This window comes from Pipistrellus kuhlii, unplaced genomic scaffold (assembly GCF_014108245.1).
Source record: "Pipistrellus kuhlii isolate mPipKuh1 unplaced genomic scaffold, mPipKuh1.p scaffold_m20_p_13, whole genome shotgun sequence".
Taxonomy (NCBI): Eukaryota; Metazoa; Chordata; class Mammalia; order Chiroptera; family Vespertilionidae; genus Pipistrellus; species Pipistrellus kuhlii.
This window is the reverse complement of record NW_023425438.1, coordinates 29,649,817-29,671,116: the sequence shown is the minus strand read 5'-3', so window position 1 is coordinate 29,671,116 and position 21,300 is coordinate 29,649,817. Positions and strand designations below refer to the sequence as shown.

The 21,300-nt window shown below is 41.2% G+C and overlaps 2 protein-coding genes across 6 annotated transcripts in view; both read right to left on the bottom strand.

The window, feature by feature from the left end:
• Nucleotides 1-5,328: 5,328 nt before the first annotated feature.
• CUNH2orf74 (chromosome unknown C2orf74 homolog) lies at nt 5,329-8,690 on the bottom strand. Its single transcript, XM_036435458.2, has 4 exons — nt 7,596-8,690; nt 7,268-7,363; nt 7,051-7,161; nt 5,329-5,996 (listed from the first exon to the last, which is right to left on the bottom strand). The coding sequence occupies exons 1-4, from the start codon at nt 7,688-7,690 to the stop codon at nt 5,801-5,803; spliced, it is 498 nt and encodes a 165-aa protein (XP_036291351.1). The 5' UTR covers nt 7,691-8,690; the 3' UTR covers nt 5,329-5,800.
• Nucleotides 8,691-18,882: 10,192 nt separating this feature from the next.
• Nucleotides 18,883-21,300, bottom strand: part of SANBR (SANT and BTB domain regulator of CSR) — a 42,546-nt gene continuing 40,128 nt past the window's right edge. For all 5 annotated transcript variants that reach the window (XM_045580772.1, XM_036435453.2, XM_045580773.1 and 2 more), the window contains one exon: nt 18,883-20,711. In XM_045580772.1, the coding sequence (XP_045436728.1) occupies nt 20,675-20,711 (37 nt within the window). In that variant the 3' untranslated portion in view covers nt 18,883-20,674. The remainder of the gene's footprint in view (nt 20,712-21,300) is intronic.

Sequence of the window (21,300 nt, the reverse complement as noted above, 5' to 3'; positions counted from 1 at the left end):
TTAACTCTCTCCCTTCCTTTCTGTAAAAAAATCATTTTATATATATATATATATATATATATATATATATATATATATATAGGATTACACCAATGGAAACAATTATATTAAAACGTAAATGAAAAAGGCATTCTGTGTAGTAATTGGTGAAGAATTAAATTGGCCTGCCCAGCAAGAGTGGCCCAGCAGGTTGGTCATTGTCCTGTTTGACTCCCAGTCTGGGCACATATGGAAGGCAACTGATTTCCTCACATCAATATTTCTTTCTCCCTCTCCCTAAGCATGTCCTTGGGTACTTAATACTAATAATAAACCTATAAGAATGTATTTCTCTCTCACTAGTGGTTTAAAACCAGTTTGGAAGCCTGATGTGTTGGGATCCCAAACTACATATACCATTTCTGAGGTGCTGCCTTCCTCTGTTCTTCAAAGATGGCTCACACCCACTTCCTATACTTACCTGCAGGAAGACGGGAGGATAAAAGGGCATGCTTTTCTCCATTTACAGGCGAGACTCAAAAATTGCAGACACTATTCTGCCATGACTTCCCACGCTCACCCCTAAACAAGGCTCACCCAAGGTCTGGCCTGCCTGCCTCTGCAGCCCCTCATCTTGAGTTGCTCCACTGGCTGCACCGGCACAGCAGCCACACTGTGGCGCTCTCCACCCCTCTGCGCTGTGCACTTCCAGGACCCTGCCTGGCGGGCTCTTTCCACCCTCATCCCCTTCACCCAGACTGCACCCATGTTTTTCCTCTGCAAAACCCTTCCTGGTGTCTCCTTCACTTCTCAGTCACACCCCCCTCTGCCAGTGCATTATTATGTCGAGTATTATATCTACCATATCATGCATTTTTTAAAAAATATATTTTATTGATTTTGTACAGAGAGGAAGGGGGAGAGAGAGAGAGAGAGAGAGAGAGAGAGAGAGAGAGAGAGAGAGAGAGAGAGAGAAACATTTATGAGAGAGAGTCATCGATCAGCTGCCTCTTGCACACCCCCTACTGGGGATATGCCCACAACCAAGGTACATGCCCTTGACCGGAATCGAACCCGGGACGCTCTATCCATTGAGCCAAACCGGTTTGGGGCCATATCGTGCATTTTAATAGCTCTGAAATCAGAGGGCGTCTGCAATGGGCAGTGACTAAAACCTTGGCTCTAGTGAAACCCAGACCTCTGAGAGAGCATTTATTTCTGCTTTTCCCAGGCAGTACTGTGTGGATGGCAGCCTCTAAGATGAGCCTCAATGACCCCTGCCTCTGGGTATTCATGTCCTGTATGTCTCCTCCCCTTGAGACATTGATGAGAGGAGCATCCATTGGCTGCCTCCTGCACCTCCCCACTTACTGGGGATCGAGCCTGCAATCCCAGGGGGTGGACGGGCTGAAAGGTGTGTGTGTGTGTGTGCCCTGACCAGGAATCCAACCTGCGACCTCTTGGTTCCAGGGTTGATGCTCAACCACTGAGCCATACTGGCTGGGTAAGAATTATTATTTTTTTTAAGAGTCTAACTTATCCATCCTTTTCTTTTTTGGCTTTTGGGTGATGTGTCCTGTTAGGATAGTCATTTGAAGAAAGCCCCTAGTTTAAGAGCTAATTAAAAAGGAAAAGTGGCGGGGACTCTTTCCTCTCCCCAGGTGGGAGTCTATGCTGTGAGATTCTTTCCCTCTCCCCACGCAGGAATCTGTACTTGTTCTTCAACAAATTTCCATTTTTGCAATATATATATATATATATATATATATATATATATATATATATATTTATATGGAAAAGTGGCAAGCTTCACCCCACTTCTGCAAGAGAAACAACAATGAACAGTGAGAAAGACTTGCCCAGTTTTTCTCTGGATCCATAGCTTAGGAGAGGGGGAGCCTACAGCTTCACTGCTCACTGAGTGTCTTTATTTGAATTTCTGGCAAACACATCAAATTCAACAGAACTAAAACCCAGACAACCTTTTCCCTCAAATTAGGACTTTAGGACTTTCCTATTTCTGACAGTCTCATGAATCCAAACTCAGAGGTCTTCCCTGTGTCCTCCCGTCATCCCTCCTGTACCTAGCCAGAAGCTGACATTCCTCACCCTTCCTGTTCTCCCTATTCCACATCCTCATCCCTCAAATCTGAATTGTCACTATAGCGTCTCCACTTCTCTGGTTGCTACTTGCCAATATCCTCATCCTGCAAGGAAGTTCTCAGGGATTCCCCCACCACCACCACCATTATCACTTTACACTAGGGGTGTCGAACTCAATCAGAGAAGGGGCCAAAATCTAAAATCCAGCCTAAATCGCGGGCCGAATGGTTTACTGAACAGTCATAAACTGTCATTGTGATGGAAACGCAGCGGAGTGCAGTGATGACAGCGAGGTGCGGGCCACATTGCAAGGCCTGGCGGGACGGATTTGGCCCGCGGGCCTTGTGTTTGACACATGTGCTTTACACTGTTCATTATATATATATATATATATATATATATATATATATATATATATGGTGTTATTTAAAAATATGTACAAACATAAAACTAGACATTAACTTATTATCCTTAGAGCCCCATCTGACTCTCAAACCAAAACAAACTTACAAGTCAAAGACAAACAAAAGCATAAAACCAATAAAATTCACATTACCGTTTAGTGCCAGATGCTAACCCTGTTGCCATGGCACCGACGGCCTTCTGGAATTCCATGTGCTTGCAGTGTTATGGGCCCTGGTGGGCAATTTTCTACTCTTCTCTTGGTACTTCTGTGAAACCTTGGTTAACATGGTCAGTCACCAGGAAATTGCGCCTTCACTTTAACATAGATGCATCATGTATATATTAATTCCTCCTCTACACTTTTCTCCTCGGCTTGTGATAAAGGAATTTGGTTCCGTAAATATAGACACAGATATGGATAATGAATCCAAGACATCATAGGGGAATACACAGCTATAAATGGACATCTAGATAAGTCTGAGCTTTCTTAGATTAAAATGTTAAATTGATAGCATTATTCACACTAGAAAAAAAAAAAGGTAAGCAATCCAAGTGCCCATCAGCATGTGAGTTTGTGGTGTATACATACAAATGGAATATTATTCAGGCTTAGAAAGGAATTCCTGCCACATGGATAAACCTTGAGAATATAATTCTAAGTGACATAAGAACAATACTAAGATTCCACTTATGTGAGTTGCTTAGACCAGTCAAATTCACGGAGACAGAAAATAGATTGGTAGTTACCAAGGGCTGGGGTGGGGTTGGCGGATGAGGAGTTAGTGTTAATGGATATAGAGTTATAGTCTTACAACATGGGAAGTGTTCTGTGGGTAGATGTGGTGATGTACAAGGTGAAGGTACTTAACATCATTGACTTCTACACTTTAAAAATGGCCAAGATGCTGTGGTACAATGGAATACTATGCAGCAATAAAAAAAGAAAAAAACCTCTTACCATTTGCAGCAGTATGAATGGGTCTGGAGAGCATTATGCTAAGCAAAATAAGCCAGTCAGAGAAAGGTAAGTATCACATGATCTCACTCATATGTGGAACCTAATGAACCAAATAAACTGACCAACAAAAACAGGCCCAAGGGCATAGAAGCATGAACAGACTGTTGAGCCTCAGCGGGAAGGCAGGGGAGGATGGGTGGGAAGAGATCAACCAATGTACTTGTGTGCATATAACCATAACCTGTAGACACACATTGGGGTGGTGAGGGCCTGGCGGTGGGCTGGGAGATAGAAGCAGGCTGGAAGAGGTTAAGGGGCCGGGTGGGGGGGCGAGGGAGAGGAAGACCTATGTAATACTTTCAACAATACTTTAAAAAATATATTTTATTGATTTTTTACAGAGAGCAAGGGAGAGGGATAGAGAGTTAGAAACATCGATTAGAGAAAAACAGATGAGAAACATCAATCAGCTGCCTCCTGCACACTCCCTACTGGGGATGTGCCCGCAACCAAGGTACATGGCCTTGACCAGACTAGAATCTAGGACCCTTCAGTCTGCAGGCCGATGCTCTAACCATTGAGCCAAACTTGTTAGGGCTCAACAATATTTTTTTTTAACTTTTTTTTTAAATATATTTTATTGATTTTACACAGAAATTAAGAGGGACAGAGTTAGAAACATTGATGAGAGAGAAACATCGATCAGCTGCCTCTTGCACACCCCCAACTGGGGATGTGCCCGCAACCAAGGTACATGCCCTTGACCGGAATCGAACCCGGGACCTTTCAGTCCACAGGCTGAAGCTCTATCCACTGAGCCAAACTGGTCCCGGTTCAACAATATTTTTTAAATGGTTAATTAATATGTTAATTAATATGGTAATATGTATATTTACCACAATTTAAACTTTAAAAAGTATTATCAAATGGAAGACCAAAATTTTTAAGTGCTTGTAGAGAACTCATGGGCTCTGAATGAATTTTTGTATAGACCCACACACCCTGCAGTCCACACTGCTTTCATCTGTTCTCCACTCTATGCTCCTAACCTGGGACCCTAAGAGTAACCTTACTCTGACTCAGTTACCTCTCAGCTCTCCTCAACACCTACCTGCAGCTCCAGCTAACTGGTGTCCACCGAACTCAACACGTATTCTTGCCTCTTTGCCTTGGCTTGTGCCTTTCCCTGACTATAATACACACTTTCCTCAGCTTGTATCATCCAATCCTTCCGTTTGGTTAAATCCCTTCTCCTCCTCACAATGAGATAGTCCCAGGCCACAGTGAGTGCCAACACTCCCCATCTAGCATTAGTTACCCATTCTAAATTGTTATTGCTTACTCTTTCAGTCACTCAACAAACACTCATTGAGCATAGGCCATATTCATGACAATGTACGAGGCCACTGAATCAAATGCTGTGCGTTCTGCTTATCATTTCTCCCATAGTCCCCGACACATTTCACAGGTGTTTGCTGCAGTGGTTTGGGTGATGTGACCTGGTCGGTACTGTCACATTCCGCATATGGACAGCAAGTTTTAAACTGCTGAAATCAGGAATAGTGTACAATCTCAGGACTTCCCTAACATAACAGGATATTGTTAGTAATGGTAATTTTTTTAAAAAATCGATATTAAAAAGCAGTTGTCACCGTAACTGGTTTGGCTCAGTGGATAGAGCGTCTGTCTGCAGACTAAAAGGTCCTGGGTTCGATTCCAGTCAAGGGTATATACCTTGGTTGTGGGCACATCCCCAGTTGGGGGTGTGCAAGAGGCAGCTGATCAATGATTCTCTCTCATCAAAGTTTCTAACTCTCTATCCCTCTCTCTTCCTCTCTGTAAAAAATCAATAAAATATATTTTTTTTAAAAAGCAGTTGTCAGTACAAGGAAGGTTTCTGAATTGAGTGCAGCAGGGACTGTGTGGTAGGGGACCCTAGACCCAATCACTGTCGGTTTCCTGGATGATGGTAGGAATGGTTTTGGTCATAAAGGTCTGTGGTCATCAAGGACATATGCTGTTTCCAACCTTCCTTTGAATACCATTTACCTAAGATAACTGCACAAACAAAATAACCTCATTCATACGCGAGGCAGTGTTGGAGTCGACTGAGTTGCAAGGACACTGAATAGAACTCGGATTTGTGTTTAAAAGCACACACATTATATTCAAGCTCTGGGTATTTTACTTACAGAACTTTTGCATGTAGCCCACTTCTTTTTTGCACAGAGATAAAATGTTATTTGTATTTGCTTAATTCTCTATTATTTCGCCGTGTCAACATGATTCCGTGCCCCCAGTCATGGCACCGTTGGTCCCGGTTACGTTGCTTTCACTCTCAGCCTTTTCTGACCTTCATTTTCTCTCTTTAGGTTCTTGAATATGGCTGTGCGGTGCAGGGTGTTCCTCCCCGAGATTCACAACAATCACCTCCCTAGAAAACGTCACTCCTTTCAAAGGTCTTCTGGTGTCATCAGTGACGGACGGGGCTGCGCTGGCAGGGATGTGTGCTCCTCGCAAAGAATCATCCTTCAGGGGAGAATGGGACAGACTGCGTGAGTGAGTATCTTGTGGACACAACCAGCCCTGCCTTTGAAAATACAGGTTATAGGTACATGGTTAGTAAGGAACAGAGAAGTGCCACTAAGTGATACAGGAAAGCTGTGATGATCCATCATTTTCGTATTTCTAGGGTTATTAAAGCCAACATTGACACATTCAAACAGCATTTGGTAACGTGTGTTCTCTCTGTGCAGCCGTCAAACCCAGAGCTGGCTGGGCCATCTTTCTGGGTCCAGCTGGGAGGGCATGTGAGTTGTTCTTTTTAGGGGGCTCCAGACATGGAGCTAAGAAGCCCCAGCGATGTCTGCGTGCTGATGTGGAAGGAGCCTAGGACTCAGAAGGGACACAGGTCTGGTCCTGAGCTAAGCCAGAGGGGAGGAATAACTTTGAACAATTCATGTCACTTCCTCATTTGTTGGATCCCTAGATGATCTCCAAGACCTCCTCCAGCTCTAAGCTTCGAGGATTCTGAGAAAAGCAGCAAAATGAGGGGGAAGTATTAAGAAAAACACAAGCCGAAACTGGTATGGCTCAATGGATAGAGCATCGGCTTGGGGACTGAAGGGTCCTGGGTTCGACTCCGTTCAAGGGCATGTACCTTGGTTGCGGGCACATCCCCAGTAGGGGGTGTGCAAGAGGCAGCTGATCGGTGACTCTCTCATCAATGTTTCTAACTCTCTCTCTCTCTCCCTTCCTCTGTGTACAAAATCAATAAAATATATTTTAAAAACACACACACACAAAAAACACACACACACACACACACACACACAAATGTAGTAATGAAGAATGAGTATAGATCTAGGCTTGTCATATGTAAGTCGTTAATAACATGAACCAACAAAGCTAAGAAGAATGGTTTAAATGACCATGGACATTGCACTCCTTCCAGGTGCAGACTTAAATCACAGCCAGTGGCATCCCTTATTATGCCTAGCCATGTTAGTGACCTCCTTTACCGTCAGACAGATTCTAAACTGCCCGTGCGAGGTGGGAAGCCCATCACCTTTAAACGTTTTTTTTTAACACCCTCAAAATCTGGCTTCTCTTTTATTTTGCCCTCCATGTCCTCTTTGTCTTTCCAGTATGTGTTCAGCATTTCTTTACTCTGTCTGTGGACAAGAATGCCAGGCTTCATGATTTGCCTTAGAGTCCTAAAATAAAATAAAATCAGCAGGGATTTAAAAATTCATGCATATTAGCCACCATTATCACACACACAAAAATGGCTTTCTACAACATTCTATGGCACAGACTTACTTTTCTTGGTCTCCTAGATTGCTTGTCTGCACATTACCAGTAAAACAATCTTCACAAAGACCTTTTTCTGTCTCTTCAGTTTTCTTGCTTTGGAAACTGAAAGTGAACAAACAAACAATTCAGAAAAAGGAAAAATCATCTTGATTTTAAGACTGTCATGGAGCTTCATGTTTAAAGAGACAATTAGCATTTCTCAAAACCCGAATGGAAAAAGTCAATCGCTACAGCATTATTATTTGATCTATTTTAAATTATTTGATCTTATTTCAAGGTACATTTGCTAGTGTGACTTGAAATCTGATCCCAATTTATAAGCATAGATTTATACCATTTATATAAAAACAGCATCAATAAAAAGAAGATGGAAGTAAAGCCAATTAGAAGGAAGATGAAGAAGATGATTGCTATGGTGTCAGAGCTCATAGGCTCAGCTAGAAGACTTATCCACTCTCGCAATCACGGTTTGTCCAAATATTCTTTTTCAGCTCAGTTTGAAAGTAGGTCTCTTGTTCTTGAAGTTTTCTAGAAACAGAAGAATAAAAGGCTGTTTTCATTGTTTCTTTGACCAGGTTTGTAAAAGATGCTTGGCTGTGTGACCGCTCAGCTCACCGCCCCTCATCCCCAAAACTATCCGAATCCAAGGAGAGAGGCACTGGAGCGTGTGGGGCCGAGCCCCGCTACCCTTTCTCCTCCCTTCAGTGACATCACAGACTCATGGAACCATTGAGTTAGAGAGGCTGGAGCCCAGCCCAACCCCACCCATCGCCTGGAGTCACAAAAACCACAGAGCTCTCCTCTGGGCTGCTGTCCGTCTGTCCCCTCCTCTGAGATGGTGGGGTGGAGGTCACCTGACACCATCTTGGCCACTCTTTGGACAAGGATTTTCTTCCTACTCTCAGAATGCCATGCTTCCTTTCCTTAACCAGAGCCTGCTAAACTTACTGCTTTTTCTCAGACCATAAACCATCAGTCCACTTCCTCCTTACCAATTCCCGCTTTGTAGCCCTGAGGCCGGTAATCACCTCACCTCCTAGTGGCATTCCCTCCAGACCTAACAGCCCACATCCTCCTCATCCCACATCAGCGGGCCTACTTGCTGGACACTAAGCACTGGCAGCTCTAGAGACTGTGGCCGAGATGACCAGAGCCAAGACGACCCCTGACCCACCCTAACTTCAGGTGAGTGTGTGGTGCCCATGACAAGCGAGGGCAGAGCTAGGGTTTTCTGAGAAAAGGAAGGTACAAAGGAGTATGGCAGCTGCTGCCAATCACATCTATGAAAGTCAAAAGGGGAGCTGAGGGGTCTTTGGGCTGCAGCGACACTGACTACCTTTCAGAAAGGCAAGGACTATGGCTTCTTTACCTTTGTATACTTTCTACCAAGTCCGGACTTCCTGACAATTGCCCCTAACTGACCTCCCCTGCTGGCCTGGTACCCCCTCCCAACTGCCCTCTCCTATAGGCCTGGGTTTCCCCCTCAACTATCCTCCCCTGCAGGCCTGGTTGCCCCAACTGGCCTCCCCTGCAGGCCTGGTCCCCCCAACTGCCCTCCCTGCTGACCTGATCACCCACAACTGCCCTCTCCTGCTGGCCATCTTGTGGCAGACATCTTGTGTCCACATGGGGGCGGCCATCTTGTGTCTTGGAGTGATGGTCAATTTGCATATTACTCTTTTATTAGATAGGACAAGGGCTTAAAGCAAACACAAGATAGGGTAGAATTTCAAGCATCAGCCAGCAGATAGGGAGTTCTCTTTGGAGCCAGGAGGGCTTTTCTGGTGGTCATGGCATCTGTTGCTTTGTGGTCAGACTGAGCAGCCTGCTCTGCCTCCCCCTCTTGCCCCGAGGCCTCTTTGGAGTAGTGGCCAAAGGATGTGCACTGCTGGCGATAGGCTCCATAGCATCTTGTGCTCCAGCTGGACCTTCATCCACATGAGCTGGTGAGGTCCTTTGACGAAAGCATGATGCTTGAATTGCAGGATCAAGATGAGGACATTCCGAGGACTCACACGTCACAGCTGCCTCGATTTGAAAACCAGGGTGAGCACAGGACCCAGTCCTGGATGGTCAGCCACAGTTCAGGGGTCAGCATGTGCTCTGAGTCATCTCAGTTAGTCTCAGTGTCAGGACATTTGCAGAAACTACCAGCACAGAGTGTAAACGGGAGGCTGAACATTCAGATGTATGAGCCAGTGCCTCTCCTTTTTGCCTTGCGGGTCTGAGTGAGGTTTATGTCTCTTGCGATCTAAGATTCCTGATCAACACGTTATATTCAACCCCATACTGCCTCCCTGACTGAGCCCTTGATTTCTAACACGAGATTCCAGCATTCCTCGCATGAGAGCCATCGAGCCCGTTCACTACCTTGTTGATCATCAGAGGCTCATCCCAGCCTCAGGGACAAGGGAAATGAAACGAGTTCCTTTTCTCTTTTATCAAATCAGCTCAGTCTTTTCCCCACCACAGCCAGTGGGCTGCTTGGAGGTCTTCTTTTAGATTTTAGAAGGCTAAATGGAAGTTGCCAAAGCTCTTTAACATCAAGGTATGGTATTTAACAGGACACTTGTATTGAAATAGGTTCCCCCCCCCCACCCACTGCATTAATGGACAGCAAATCAGATATGAGGCTTTATTGTGATGGGTCAATAGACGTTGCTGATGAAATCATGCACTGTCTGTTCCATAGTCCCTCCTGGGAGATCCAGTCTGCTCACCCTCCACCAATCCCCAAATGCCACAGTTCAGCAGAAGAGCCTGCCAACTCACTGCAAAAGATGTGTCAAGACTTTACAGCTAATATCTATTCATCTGGAATCAAAACGTCTCTGAGAGAGAAAGTGTGAGAAGCAGGGCACTGTTAATATGACACGATAACCACCAATAATTGAGTTAGTACATCCCTGACTTCGACCACGATAGACACAACATGTAAGCGCTCACCCATTCCAGGGATCATTTTAAAGTCCCCTTGTCTCATGCTTTACTGCAGATCTCAGGAGGAAGGAGGAATGCAGCATTGGGGATTCTGCCACCACTGCCCGAGCCATCATTCCAATGGTCCCACTCCACCCTTCAGGTTTGTGAAGGGCACACGGAGGTTATCTAAGTATATCCTGCCCCTGAGCTCAGAGCTTCACCATCCACTCAGTACCATGAGCCAGAAACCTGGAAGTCAGCACAAGCTTTCTCCTCTCTCTCCCTCCATCTAATCAATGACCACATCCAGCTGATGGACATCCTAATCTTTCTCCAAACCATTCCTCCTTTTCATCTCTACCTCCTGTGGCCCAAGGTCAGTCAGGATATCATTAACTCTACCAAGAGCTGCCTAACGGGTCTCCTTATCTCTGAATTCGTTCCTCTTCAATTCACCACTTAACTGAACCATCAAAGTGTTCTTGGTCAAATACAATTCCGGTGATGCTATTCGTGGCCTAACCTCTTCATCAGCTCCCCATCACCTACCAAATAAACTGTCTGGATATAGTCCTGTCTCCTTTCTTCGGCCTCAGTTTCCACCATGCTTAGAATTCTCCACTGTCCTTGGCACGGACAGCATCCTGCACCATTGTCAGCCAAGCCTGACCCCTAATCATCCCTCACAGTTCACCTAGAAGCCTTTTCTGCTCCCCACCCACCCTTTGGAGCTCTGCAGGGCTTCCTGAGTTCTACTGAAATAATTTATTCTCCTGTCTGCAGTACCCTCGATTGAGTTCCTTGAGGACAGGGGCTGAGGCTTACCTATTGTTGTATAGCCCGAGTTTGGCATCCATCCATTTGAAAAATACTTATTGAGAACCTCCTGTGTGGGTATTGTTTCATGGGCTCGGGAGGTGGTGGTAAGCCAGGCAGCAGCCACCTGCATTTCACGGCACAGACAGTCTACTTCTAAAAGACACAAGAGGCCTATTCTGTGGAATGAGCTGGTGCAAATAGAAAGCAGATCTCCAAACTCCTTTTAGTTTAGAACTTCTTCCCTTCTCCAGCCAGGCTCTGACAAAGCCTGATGGTGGTTATTGCTATCTCTTTCCGTTCCAGACCATCCTCTCCCACGCCACACTTCATGCTGCATGCCATTAGAAAGGATTCAGTCATTTTAAAAGCTGAGGAAGTAGACTTGGGGATATATTCCGTTTGAGTGCGACGGGATACATTTCTACGATTTCCAGAGACCTCCATGTACAGTGAAGTCACTGCTGGCTATCCTGGAATGGCTTCCAGGAATGATCCTTCTCCTCACTCCCCGCCACTCCCCTGATACCAGACATCATGAAACAGAGGTGCAGGGCCAGAGGCGGATAACAACATGGAAGTGTCCTACAGCACCTGGTGCTGGACATGGGAAACAGGCTTGAAGGGTTCCAAGCTGGAAACTAGTCTACAGTCCAATTCTGAATCAGCTCAGTTTCTGAGTGGATTAAGTTGCTCCAATACTGACAGTGTTCCTAGCCATCTCTCAGAAGCAAACATGTATTCTCTCGGGAGAAAAATAACATTACTTTAGGCTTCAAATTATCTCTATAATTTTTCATATACAATGACCACCTTCAAAATAAAAAATAGTCAAGCATTCAAGGAGACAAATTGATGTATTTAAAAATCAAGGGGAAAACCCCCTAAATTCTCTTGTGTTTGAGCCATTTTTGGGTTTGCAGTTAGCATTACCTTAAAACAGAATTTAGTATGTAATAAATTTAGCATCACAAGCTAGTGGATGAAAGAATTCTATTTAATACATGTGTTTATGGACACCACGAATAACTGGTTAGCCATCTGAAAGGAAAATAAAGTTGGGTCCCTACTTTGAAATAATGAAAACTTCCAAATGAATCAAATATTTAAATGGGAAAAATGAAATCATGCAAGTTCCAGAAGAAAACATGAGAGAATTTCTTTATAGCTAGTATTGATTTAAGAGAGGAAGGGAGAGGAAGAGAGAGAAACATCAATGATAAGAGAATCATTGATTGACTGCCTCCTGCGCGCCCCTTCTTGGGGATAGAGGCTGCAGGCCGACACTCTATCTACTGAGCCAAACCAGCTAGGGCTAGTTTGTATTTCTTTATTGTGAAAGGCCTTTGACTTGAACTCTAAAGTGATAAAAGATTAGACTAGTACATAGCTAAACATAAAAACTCTCTGGATGGGAACAGCCTGAAGTGGTGAGGAATCCACAGGGTGTTGGAGTTGTTTTTCTGAAGACATGCATCATATCTGGAACAAAATTAATAAAGGAGTCTTTTGTATAAAAACAAAAACAAAAAAAATCTCTCTGGATGGCCAAAATATACCATTCGCCAAGTAAAATATAAATGACAAACTGGAAAATAATTTGCTATTCATATTCACAACGAGGCAAAAAGCTAGACTCTTTACTATATAAACAACTCAGAAAATGATGAGAAAACACTAACAATCCAATATAAAAATGGACAGTAATTGAAAAGAAAAGTCTCTTCAATGTATGAAAGATGCTCAATTCATATAAAAGAAGTGCAAATCAAAATTATGCTGATACCTTTTTTGTTTTTGTTTTTTTTTGTTTTTTTCCCCCCATTAGATAGCCCAAAATCCAAAAATTTGATAATATTCTGTGTTTCTGAGGCTGCCTGGAAACAAGCCCTTCAATGCATTACTGGTGAAATAGTTAGGTGAACATACGAAAGGTGACTTGACAACATCAGAGTAACAAATCTTTGACCAAGAAATTCCACTTTGAGGAATTTATCCTGCAGATGTACTTGTATAAGAACAAACTGACTTATTATATATCCACTGTACATTATTTGCAACATGAGGTTGGAAAACACCCAAACATACATCAATGGAGCACTGGTTAAATAATTTATGGTACATCCTCAATGGATGTTATGCAAGTGTTAAGAAAATTAACTTTAGCTGAAACCGGTTTGGCTCAGTAGATAGAGCGTCGGCCTGCGGACTGAAAGGTCTCAGGTTCCATTCCCATCAATGGCATGTACCTTGGTTGTAGGCACATCCCCAGTAAGGGATATGCAGGAGGCAGCTGGTCAGTGTTTCTCTCTCATCGATGTTTCTAACTCTCTACCCCACTCCCTTCCTCTCGGTAAAAAATCAATAAAATATATTTTAAAAAAATAATTAAGACCTTAATTAAAAAAAAGAAAGAAAATTAACTTTCACACAAACATATCTAAGGGACTTATGCTAAAATGCACAGTGCATATATGTTAGCTTTTGTGTTGAAATAGGAAAAAGTCCATATTTATATTTAATTGGACAATGACCAATGGAACAAAACATGCATCGCAGAAACACTTATACATTCATAGAGACATGGTACAGGACAGGCAGCATTATAAACCAGCAGAGAAAGTATGAATGAAGCTGGGGGCATATTTAAATGGAAAAAGATAAGAATCAGATCCCCACTTAATACCATACACAAAGTCAATACCAGGTGGAATAAAGATCTCAATGTGAAAAAGCAAACTTTGAAACTTCTGAAAATAAGTATTGGTTTAGGTACCAGGATAGGAAAGGACTAATCATAAAGGAAAAAATTAGAAAATATGAGTACATTAAAATGAACTTACATGAACAAAGATACCTTAAACAACTCCCCCACCCCATCCGTGGAGTAGCCTGATACCATGTTGGTATAAATCTGCCCAACGCTCTCCTGTGTTGTGTCTCTCGCGCCTGGACAGGGAGAAGCAGGCGTCAGGACTTCACATAAGTGCAGGGAGGACAGGGCACAGCGCTGAGCAGGCTGGGTAATCTGCTGAATCTCAGTGACAATTTGCTGATACAGAAGATGTACGTTTGCTAAGTAAAGCATTTACAAAAAGGAGAATCATTTCATTATTTAATATTTAAGAATCTACATTAGTTTATTTCCCATCACTTATTTTAGTCACACTATTGAAACATTTTCCCCTCTCAACTTTTCGGAATTAGAGCTTTCTAAATGCTTATAATGCAGACAGAATGAATACACAAGAGCCTGAGAATAGGCAATTCTGGCCCTGAGCAAGGGTATCACATTTAAACTTCACTGTACAAGTGGTGTTCCTTGTTCTTTGTCTGATTTTCTTCCTTTTTCCTCACTTGCCTTCTAGGATTCTTAATGTATTTTAGCCATCCTTTACCTTACCAGCTCTTTTCCCAATATTCTGTTTTCTTCTACAAATAATCCACGTATGTACACTTGCTAAGGAAGACTAAATATAAAGCAAATTAGTATGTGATTGTTAAGCAATGGTTTACTTACACTTTTGTGCCACCTTGTGGCAGTATTCTGGCATCAGAATCTATGCTTTCTGGGAAAAAATTTTTTTTTTTTTTTAATGCTCCTGAACATTTCCTGGTGAGGCGTGCTGTGTCAGTGATTTAACATCATGTCACATAGCAGCATGGTTCTCAACCTTTTGTACAAAGAGTCACCTGGTGACCTTTAAAAAATGCCAACACTAGGCCTCACTCCAGAACCACCGTGAGAAAGGCTTCAACACTGATTTGCTGGACAAAATTAGATGTCATTCAAGGAGCAGTCAGCTCTGTTATTTACTGGGGGAAAGTAAGCTCTTTTCCCTGATTATGTAACCACATACACTCACAGTCTTATGACTACTTACAGTCAGAAGTCAACACACTTTAGAGATCCCATCTTGCGTTTTTCCCCGACGTAAAATAATTCTGACAGTTGCCTACATTTGTTGCTGAAGCTTTTCTTTCTCAAATTTTTATTTTTTTATTTTATTTAAAATTACTTTATTGATTAAGATATCACATATTTGCCCTCATCCCCCCATTCCCATCCTAAACCCCTCCCCACTCATGCCCCCATCCCCTTGTCAAATTTTTTTAATTTTAATTTTAATTTTTCTTTTTTAAATTTTTAAAAAAATCCTCATTTTAATGGTCAATAACTTCTGGTTGGCTTAATATTTTTAATTTGGGAAAATATATTAACTATAAACCACCACAAAGTCTAAAACAATAACCCACCATTCAAAACTAACAAATATAAAACTCTCATGTTTGTTTCAAATATTTATATAATACAGTTGACCCTTGAAGAACACGGGTTTGAACTGCATGATTCCACTTATACTCAATTTTCTTTCAGTAAGTATATTAAGTGTGTCTTTCTCTTCCTTAGAATTTTCTTAATGTTTTCTGTAGCTCACTTTTTTGAAGAATACAGTATATAACATATAAAGCAAAAAATGTTAACCTACTTTACATTATTGCTAAGGCTTCTGGTCAACAGTAGTCTATTTATTGCTATGTTTTGGAGGAAGTCAAAAGTCATAGGCAGAGTTTGACTGTTTTAGGGGGTCTGAGCCCTAACACCCACATTGTTCTGGGATCATCTATATAAAATATTACTAGTAAAGCATAGGAGTTGTTGGAGACTCAAGGGTAACAAAACAAAAAAGGGAACGAGAATATGTGGCTGCTAAACTGTGGCAATGTTGGGAGTGCAATAAAATTCAGAGAAGAAAGAGACCAGCAGATTCAGGGAGGTCTGAGCAGGGCCAGAGAGCCAGGGGGAAATGTCAATAAGCAGCAAAACGAAAGGCAACCAATCCAGGTGGGAAAACAGCATGAGCCAGGGTCAAAAATGGAAATGAGCACCATAGACTAGTAGTACTGGCACTATTCTAAGTGCTTTACACATACGTATTACCTCATGTAACCCAGCAATACTGTCACGAAGAGCACACTGCACAGAACATGGTTTGTTGCCCTCAGACATGCTGCCATCTCTGGGTCTGTTTCTCCTTCTGCATGAAAAAGTAGACTGTCCTGTGCACAAATATATGCATATGGGTAAACACAAGAAGAGACTAGATAGATAACAATACACCTGTTAGAATAAATGGATGGGTAAATGGTAACTCTATCTTAAATTTCTTTTTTTAGGAACTGCAGGCTGCTCTCCAAGGTAGCTGCATACATTACATTGTCATCAGCAGGGTATGAGGGGCCCAAATCTGCCACATTCTCTACCAGTCCTTAGGTGGATTTTTCATTATAGTCATTCTACCAGGTGTGAAGTGGTATCTCTTGGGGTTTTGATTTGCATTTCCCTGGTAGCTAATGATGCTGAGCATCTTATAAAGTGCTATCGGCTATTTGTGTATCTTTGGAGGAATATCTATTCAAATCCTTTATTGTTTTAAAAACTGGGTTGTCTTTTTAATGTTGAATTATAAAAGTTCTTTATATATTCTGGAAAGAAGTCCCTTATTAGGCATATCACTTGTATACATTTTCTCCACTTCTGTAGGCTGTCTATTCACTTTCTTAACTGTGTGTGTTCTCACATTTAGGTCATTAATCTGTTTGGAATCAATTTCTTTTGGCACATGGTGTAAGTGCCCAACCTTACTCTTTCTGCATGAGGCTATCCTGTTGTCCCAGCACCATTTCTAGAAAAGACGATTTGTCTCACATTGAATGGTCTTGGCACTGTTGACAATCAAGTGGCCATAAATAGATGGGTTTATTCCTGGACTCTCAATTCTGTTCCATTGATATATACATATACCTATCCTTTGCTAATTCTATACTGCCTTGACTCCTGTAGCTCTACGGTAAGAATTTAGAACAGAAAGTGTGAATCACCATTGTTCTTTTCAAAATTGTTTTGGTTGTTCTGAGTCCCTTGAGTTTCCATATGAATTTTAGGATCAGCTTGTCAATATCTACGAAGAAGCCAGCTGGGATCCTGATAGGAACTGTGGTGAAACTATGAGTCATGCCAGCTTAACATTTAAGATTTTCAATCCATGAACATGGAATAGTTTTCCCATTAATTTAGTCCTTCTTTAATTTCTTTCAGTGATATTTTATAGCTTTCAGAATGTTTTGCATTTCTTTAATTTATTTTTTAAGTATTTTATTCTTTTTGATGCTATTATAAAGAGAATTGTTTCATTTCATTTTCAGATTTTTCATTAATAATATAAATGTTGATTTTTGTACATCAATCTTGGATCCTGAAATGTTGCTGAACTTAATTGTTTTACTAGGCTTTTAGTGTATTTCTTAAGATTTTTCTATCTAAAGATGTCATCTATGAATAGTTTTACTTCTTTTCCAGTTTGGATGCATTTCATTTTCTTTTTTCTTTTAAATATATTTTATTGATTTTGTACAGAGAGGAAGGGAGAGAGTTAGAAACATCGATGAGAGTCATCCATCAGCTGCTTCCTGCACACCCCCCACTGGGGATATGCCCGCAACCAAGGTGCATGCCCTGACCAGAATCAAACCCGGAATCCCTTAGTCCCCAAGCCAACGCTCTATCCATTGAGCCAAACAGGCCTCGGCTCATTTCATTTTCTGGCATGAGACACAAACTGCAAACCAACAAATAAAAGAAAAATATCAAGCAATAATGTCACAGTTGTACAGAAATACACCATGATGATATGACAGTGACTGGGTTAGCTACTTTAGATTGAGTACATGGAAATGCCTCCTGAGTGGAACTAAGAGCTAACCTAAAATCTGAATTATAAGAAAAAGCCACCGAAACCGGTTTGGCTCAGTGGATAGAGGGTCGGCCTGTGGACTGAAAGGTCCCTGGTTCGATTCCAGTCAAGGGCATGTACCTTGGTTGCGGAAGAGGCAGCTGATCGATGTTTCTCTCTCATCGATGTTTCTAACTCTCTATCCCTCTCTCTTCCTCTCCGTAAGAAATCAATAAAATATATTTAAAAGAAAAGAAAAGAAAAAGCCTCTGGACAGTGAGAACAGCTAATATGAAGGGACTGAAAGGTGGGAATGAGCTTACATGCTGGAGGACAGGGGAGCTAATGTGACTGGATTGTATAAGCAGGAGGGAAAAGGAGGTCCGAGGGCAGCCGAGGGCTGGGCCATGTAGGACTTTGTAAACTCGCGCCATGGAGGCTGGGTTTTATTCTAGGTTTGATGAAGTGCTACTAGAATGTCAGCTGGGGAGCGATGGGATATGATGCCCATTCCAAAATCACTACAGCTGTTTTATGGACGATAGAGGTGGAGTGGAAGCTGGGAATCCCCTGGGAGATGTTTGCAGCACTTCATGTAAAAGATCCTGACTTGGGGCGATGATAATGGTGAAGGAGAGAAGCAAATGGATGTACATGCTGTGCTGATGAACTGGATGTGGGGAGTGAAGGGAAGAGAGGAGTAAGAAGTAATTTCTAGATTTCGGCTTGTGCACTGGGGTGGTGCCATTTCCTAAACTGGGGAAGACTGAACTTGAACAAGCAGGGAGCTGTGGGCTGTTGGAGAGATATGTCACAAGCTCTGTTAAATTGCAGACATGTATTTGTGTTTCAAGTACAAATGCCAAGTAGGCGCTGGATACACAAGACTGAAACTACAGGAAGTGAGCTAGGGTCACAGTGAGCCAGGAGAGACCGACTGTTTCAGGCAATCCAAGGTATATTATTTCAAGAAGGTGTTGGAATGTGCTGATAGGCCCAGATTCCAATCCCCGTGGGGTTCCTTTACCCCTCTGAGCTTACTTCTCCACCTATAAAATGAGAACGAAACTTGATTAGGGGGGAGGAGGGATATGGTGAGACCTTCCTGAGAAGATGGAATGATTCAGATCAAGGCACTTTTCAAACTATTTTTGTCATTAACATTTATTTCAATTAAAGAAATGTGACTTCAGAATTAATGTAAGGTCAAACCTCAAAGTATTTGGCAAAAGAAATACTATTAAGAGCTTGAATAAAATGTGGTACTTGTGTTATGTTCAACAGACATTAATAAAATAAAAAGCACATTTTGAAGAGAATTGAATTCTGATAAATTGTAGTTTGTAAAAATCAATTCAGTGGTACAGTCTCCCTAGGGGAAAAGCAATTTGCCTTGTTATCATCAGTTAAAAATCAAAAGAGCATCTTTTCCTCGTCTGGTTGTGACTGTCACAGCACAATATCACACGTATATGCCTAAATCCTTTAAATTAGAGAATACAATAAACTAAGCAAGACTCTGGTATTTAGCAGGGCTTACAAATTATGTGCTATAAATCATTTTCTCTTAAAAATAAAAAATTTATAATCCATTTCAAAAATATCAATTGATATTTTTAATAAACTGCAACAAAAGTTTCTAAACAGAAGTTTGAAAACCTTGGCCAAGCCATATATGTAACACCAAATAAAATCTAACTTATCAACTCAAACACTCACTAAAAATAATGGCTTCTGTATGTATTTACTGAGTGTAACACTTCAATATTTCAAAAAAAATTGCTGTTCTGTCATATTATCAAAGTCAGCTAAATACTTTGAAGAAATGTCAATTATAAGGCAAATCTTCATTTAAATTAGGAACAGTGCATCTTAAAGAGACATATATATATATATATATATATATATATATATATATGTAAATAGTTCCTAAATACATACTTTTTAATGTGCTTATAGTTTGGAAAAATTTTCCCTGAGCACTCTTTCTCCTTTGTTAAAAAAATTAAAACATGATCTATAGAATTTTATTTTGAATTCTCTCAGATATATGCAATTTTTCACCCATCAAATGTATTTGGGAATCTTTCTTCCTAGACAGCTCTAAAGCAGTAATTGTAACTGCTTTAAAGGAATATTTGAATAGCTATAGACATATGGTTGGGTTTTACAACCCTGAGAATGGTATAGTGGATATCTCAGACAAACTAAATAATTTACTATCCTAAAACTATCAACAGTTATTTTAACAAATTCAGGATGGCACTAGCCTCACAGAGAAAGAGTCAATAATCAGTAATTCCAGCTCAGATGACCAATAGAGGTAAACATTAAAAAAGAAAAAAAAATTGGATTGACATTGTGCTGTCCATGGAATAACACTGAAAACATTTAGCCCTTCTGCCCAACACAAGATATACCTCACCATGACACTTTATTTAATGCAGTCTTGAGATCTGTCCCTCCTTAATATTCATGCAAACTTAAAATCAGCATCACTGAGAATTTCATCACACAAACTGCAGTGCTCAACGCTACCTCACAGTTCACAGGAACATGCCACAGTCGGCGCACATGCACAGTACCACTACCAGGTGTGTTCGCCTAATTTTTTAAGGTCTTAAGAGATTTTAGCTAATCAAGTGTTTAGGCCTCTTCTCTTTCAAATAAATAAATATTAGGAATCTATACTAATTTGTAAATACTAATTTTCTATATAGTCTAGCATCACCCTAAAAGAAAATGAGAATTTCATATTTACAATTGGATTTCATAAGACCTAATTATATGCTTCCCTTAGCATTCTGATTTATAATGTTTGCAAGAATAATAAATAACTTAAAACATTTAGAAGTCATCATTCTGAAGATCTTCAAGAGGTGAGCAATTTCGGATGTCGGGAGGTGTGTCTGCTGCCTCTGTAGGTGCACGTTAAGGTGCTTTATGCAGGACGCCCTGGACCAAAACGGCTTTTCGACCTACATTTTTTAAACAGGAAAGAAGGTCAGAGGTGCTTCTAAAACAACAGAAAGTTGCTGCTTAGGTTATGCTTGCTTGACAGTATCAAAGTTTAAGAAACTTTATGTAGCTCCATAATACCTTTTTAAAAACCCTTGGAGTAAAATTCAGATTTTTTTTTGTTTTGGGGAGATAATATGGTACATGTATTGTATGCTATGGATCTGGAGCAGTGTCCCATCATCAAACGCTTTAATGATTCTTCACAGTGAAACAAATGAACATTTTCATTGAGATAAATAAAAACTACAAATAACATTATAGTAGCTCAGTTTAGGTTTGAACTGACAGATATATGAAAAAGATCTTGTGGTTTTCTGAGCTTTCTGGCTTTCTGCATTGCTGATAAGGCTTTGTGTAGTACAATATTAATGATCAATTTCAGTAAATGTTAACCTTTAAAAGAAAATGTGTGACATAAAATAACGCAGGACCCACAAGTTAGATTTTTAAGAGAGAAATAAAACAAGGAATGAGAAAGACTTCAAGGATTTATATAAAGTAATAATATATAACTCATAAACAGTATAAGATTCTGCTAATTCACAG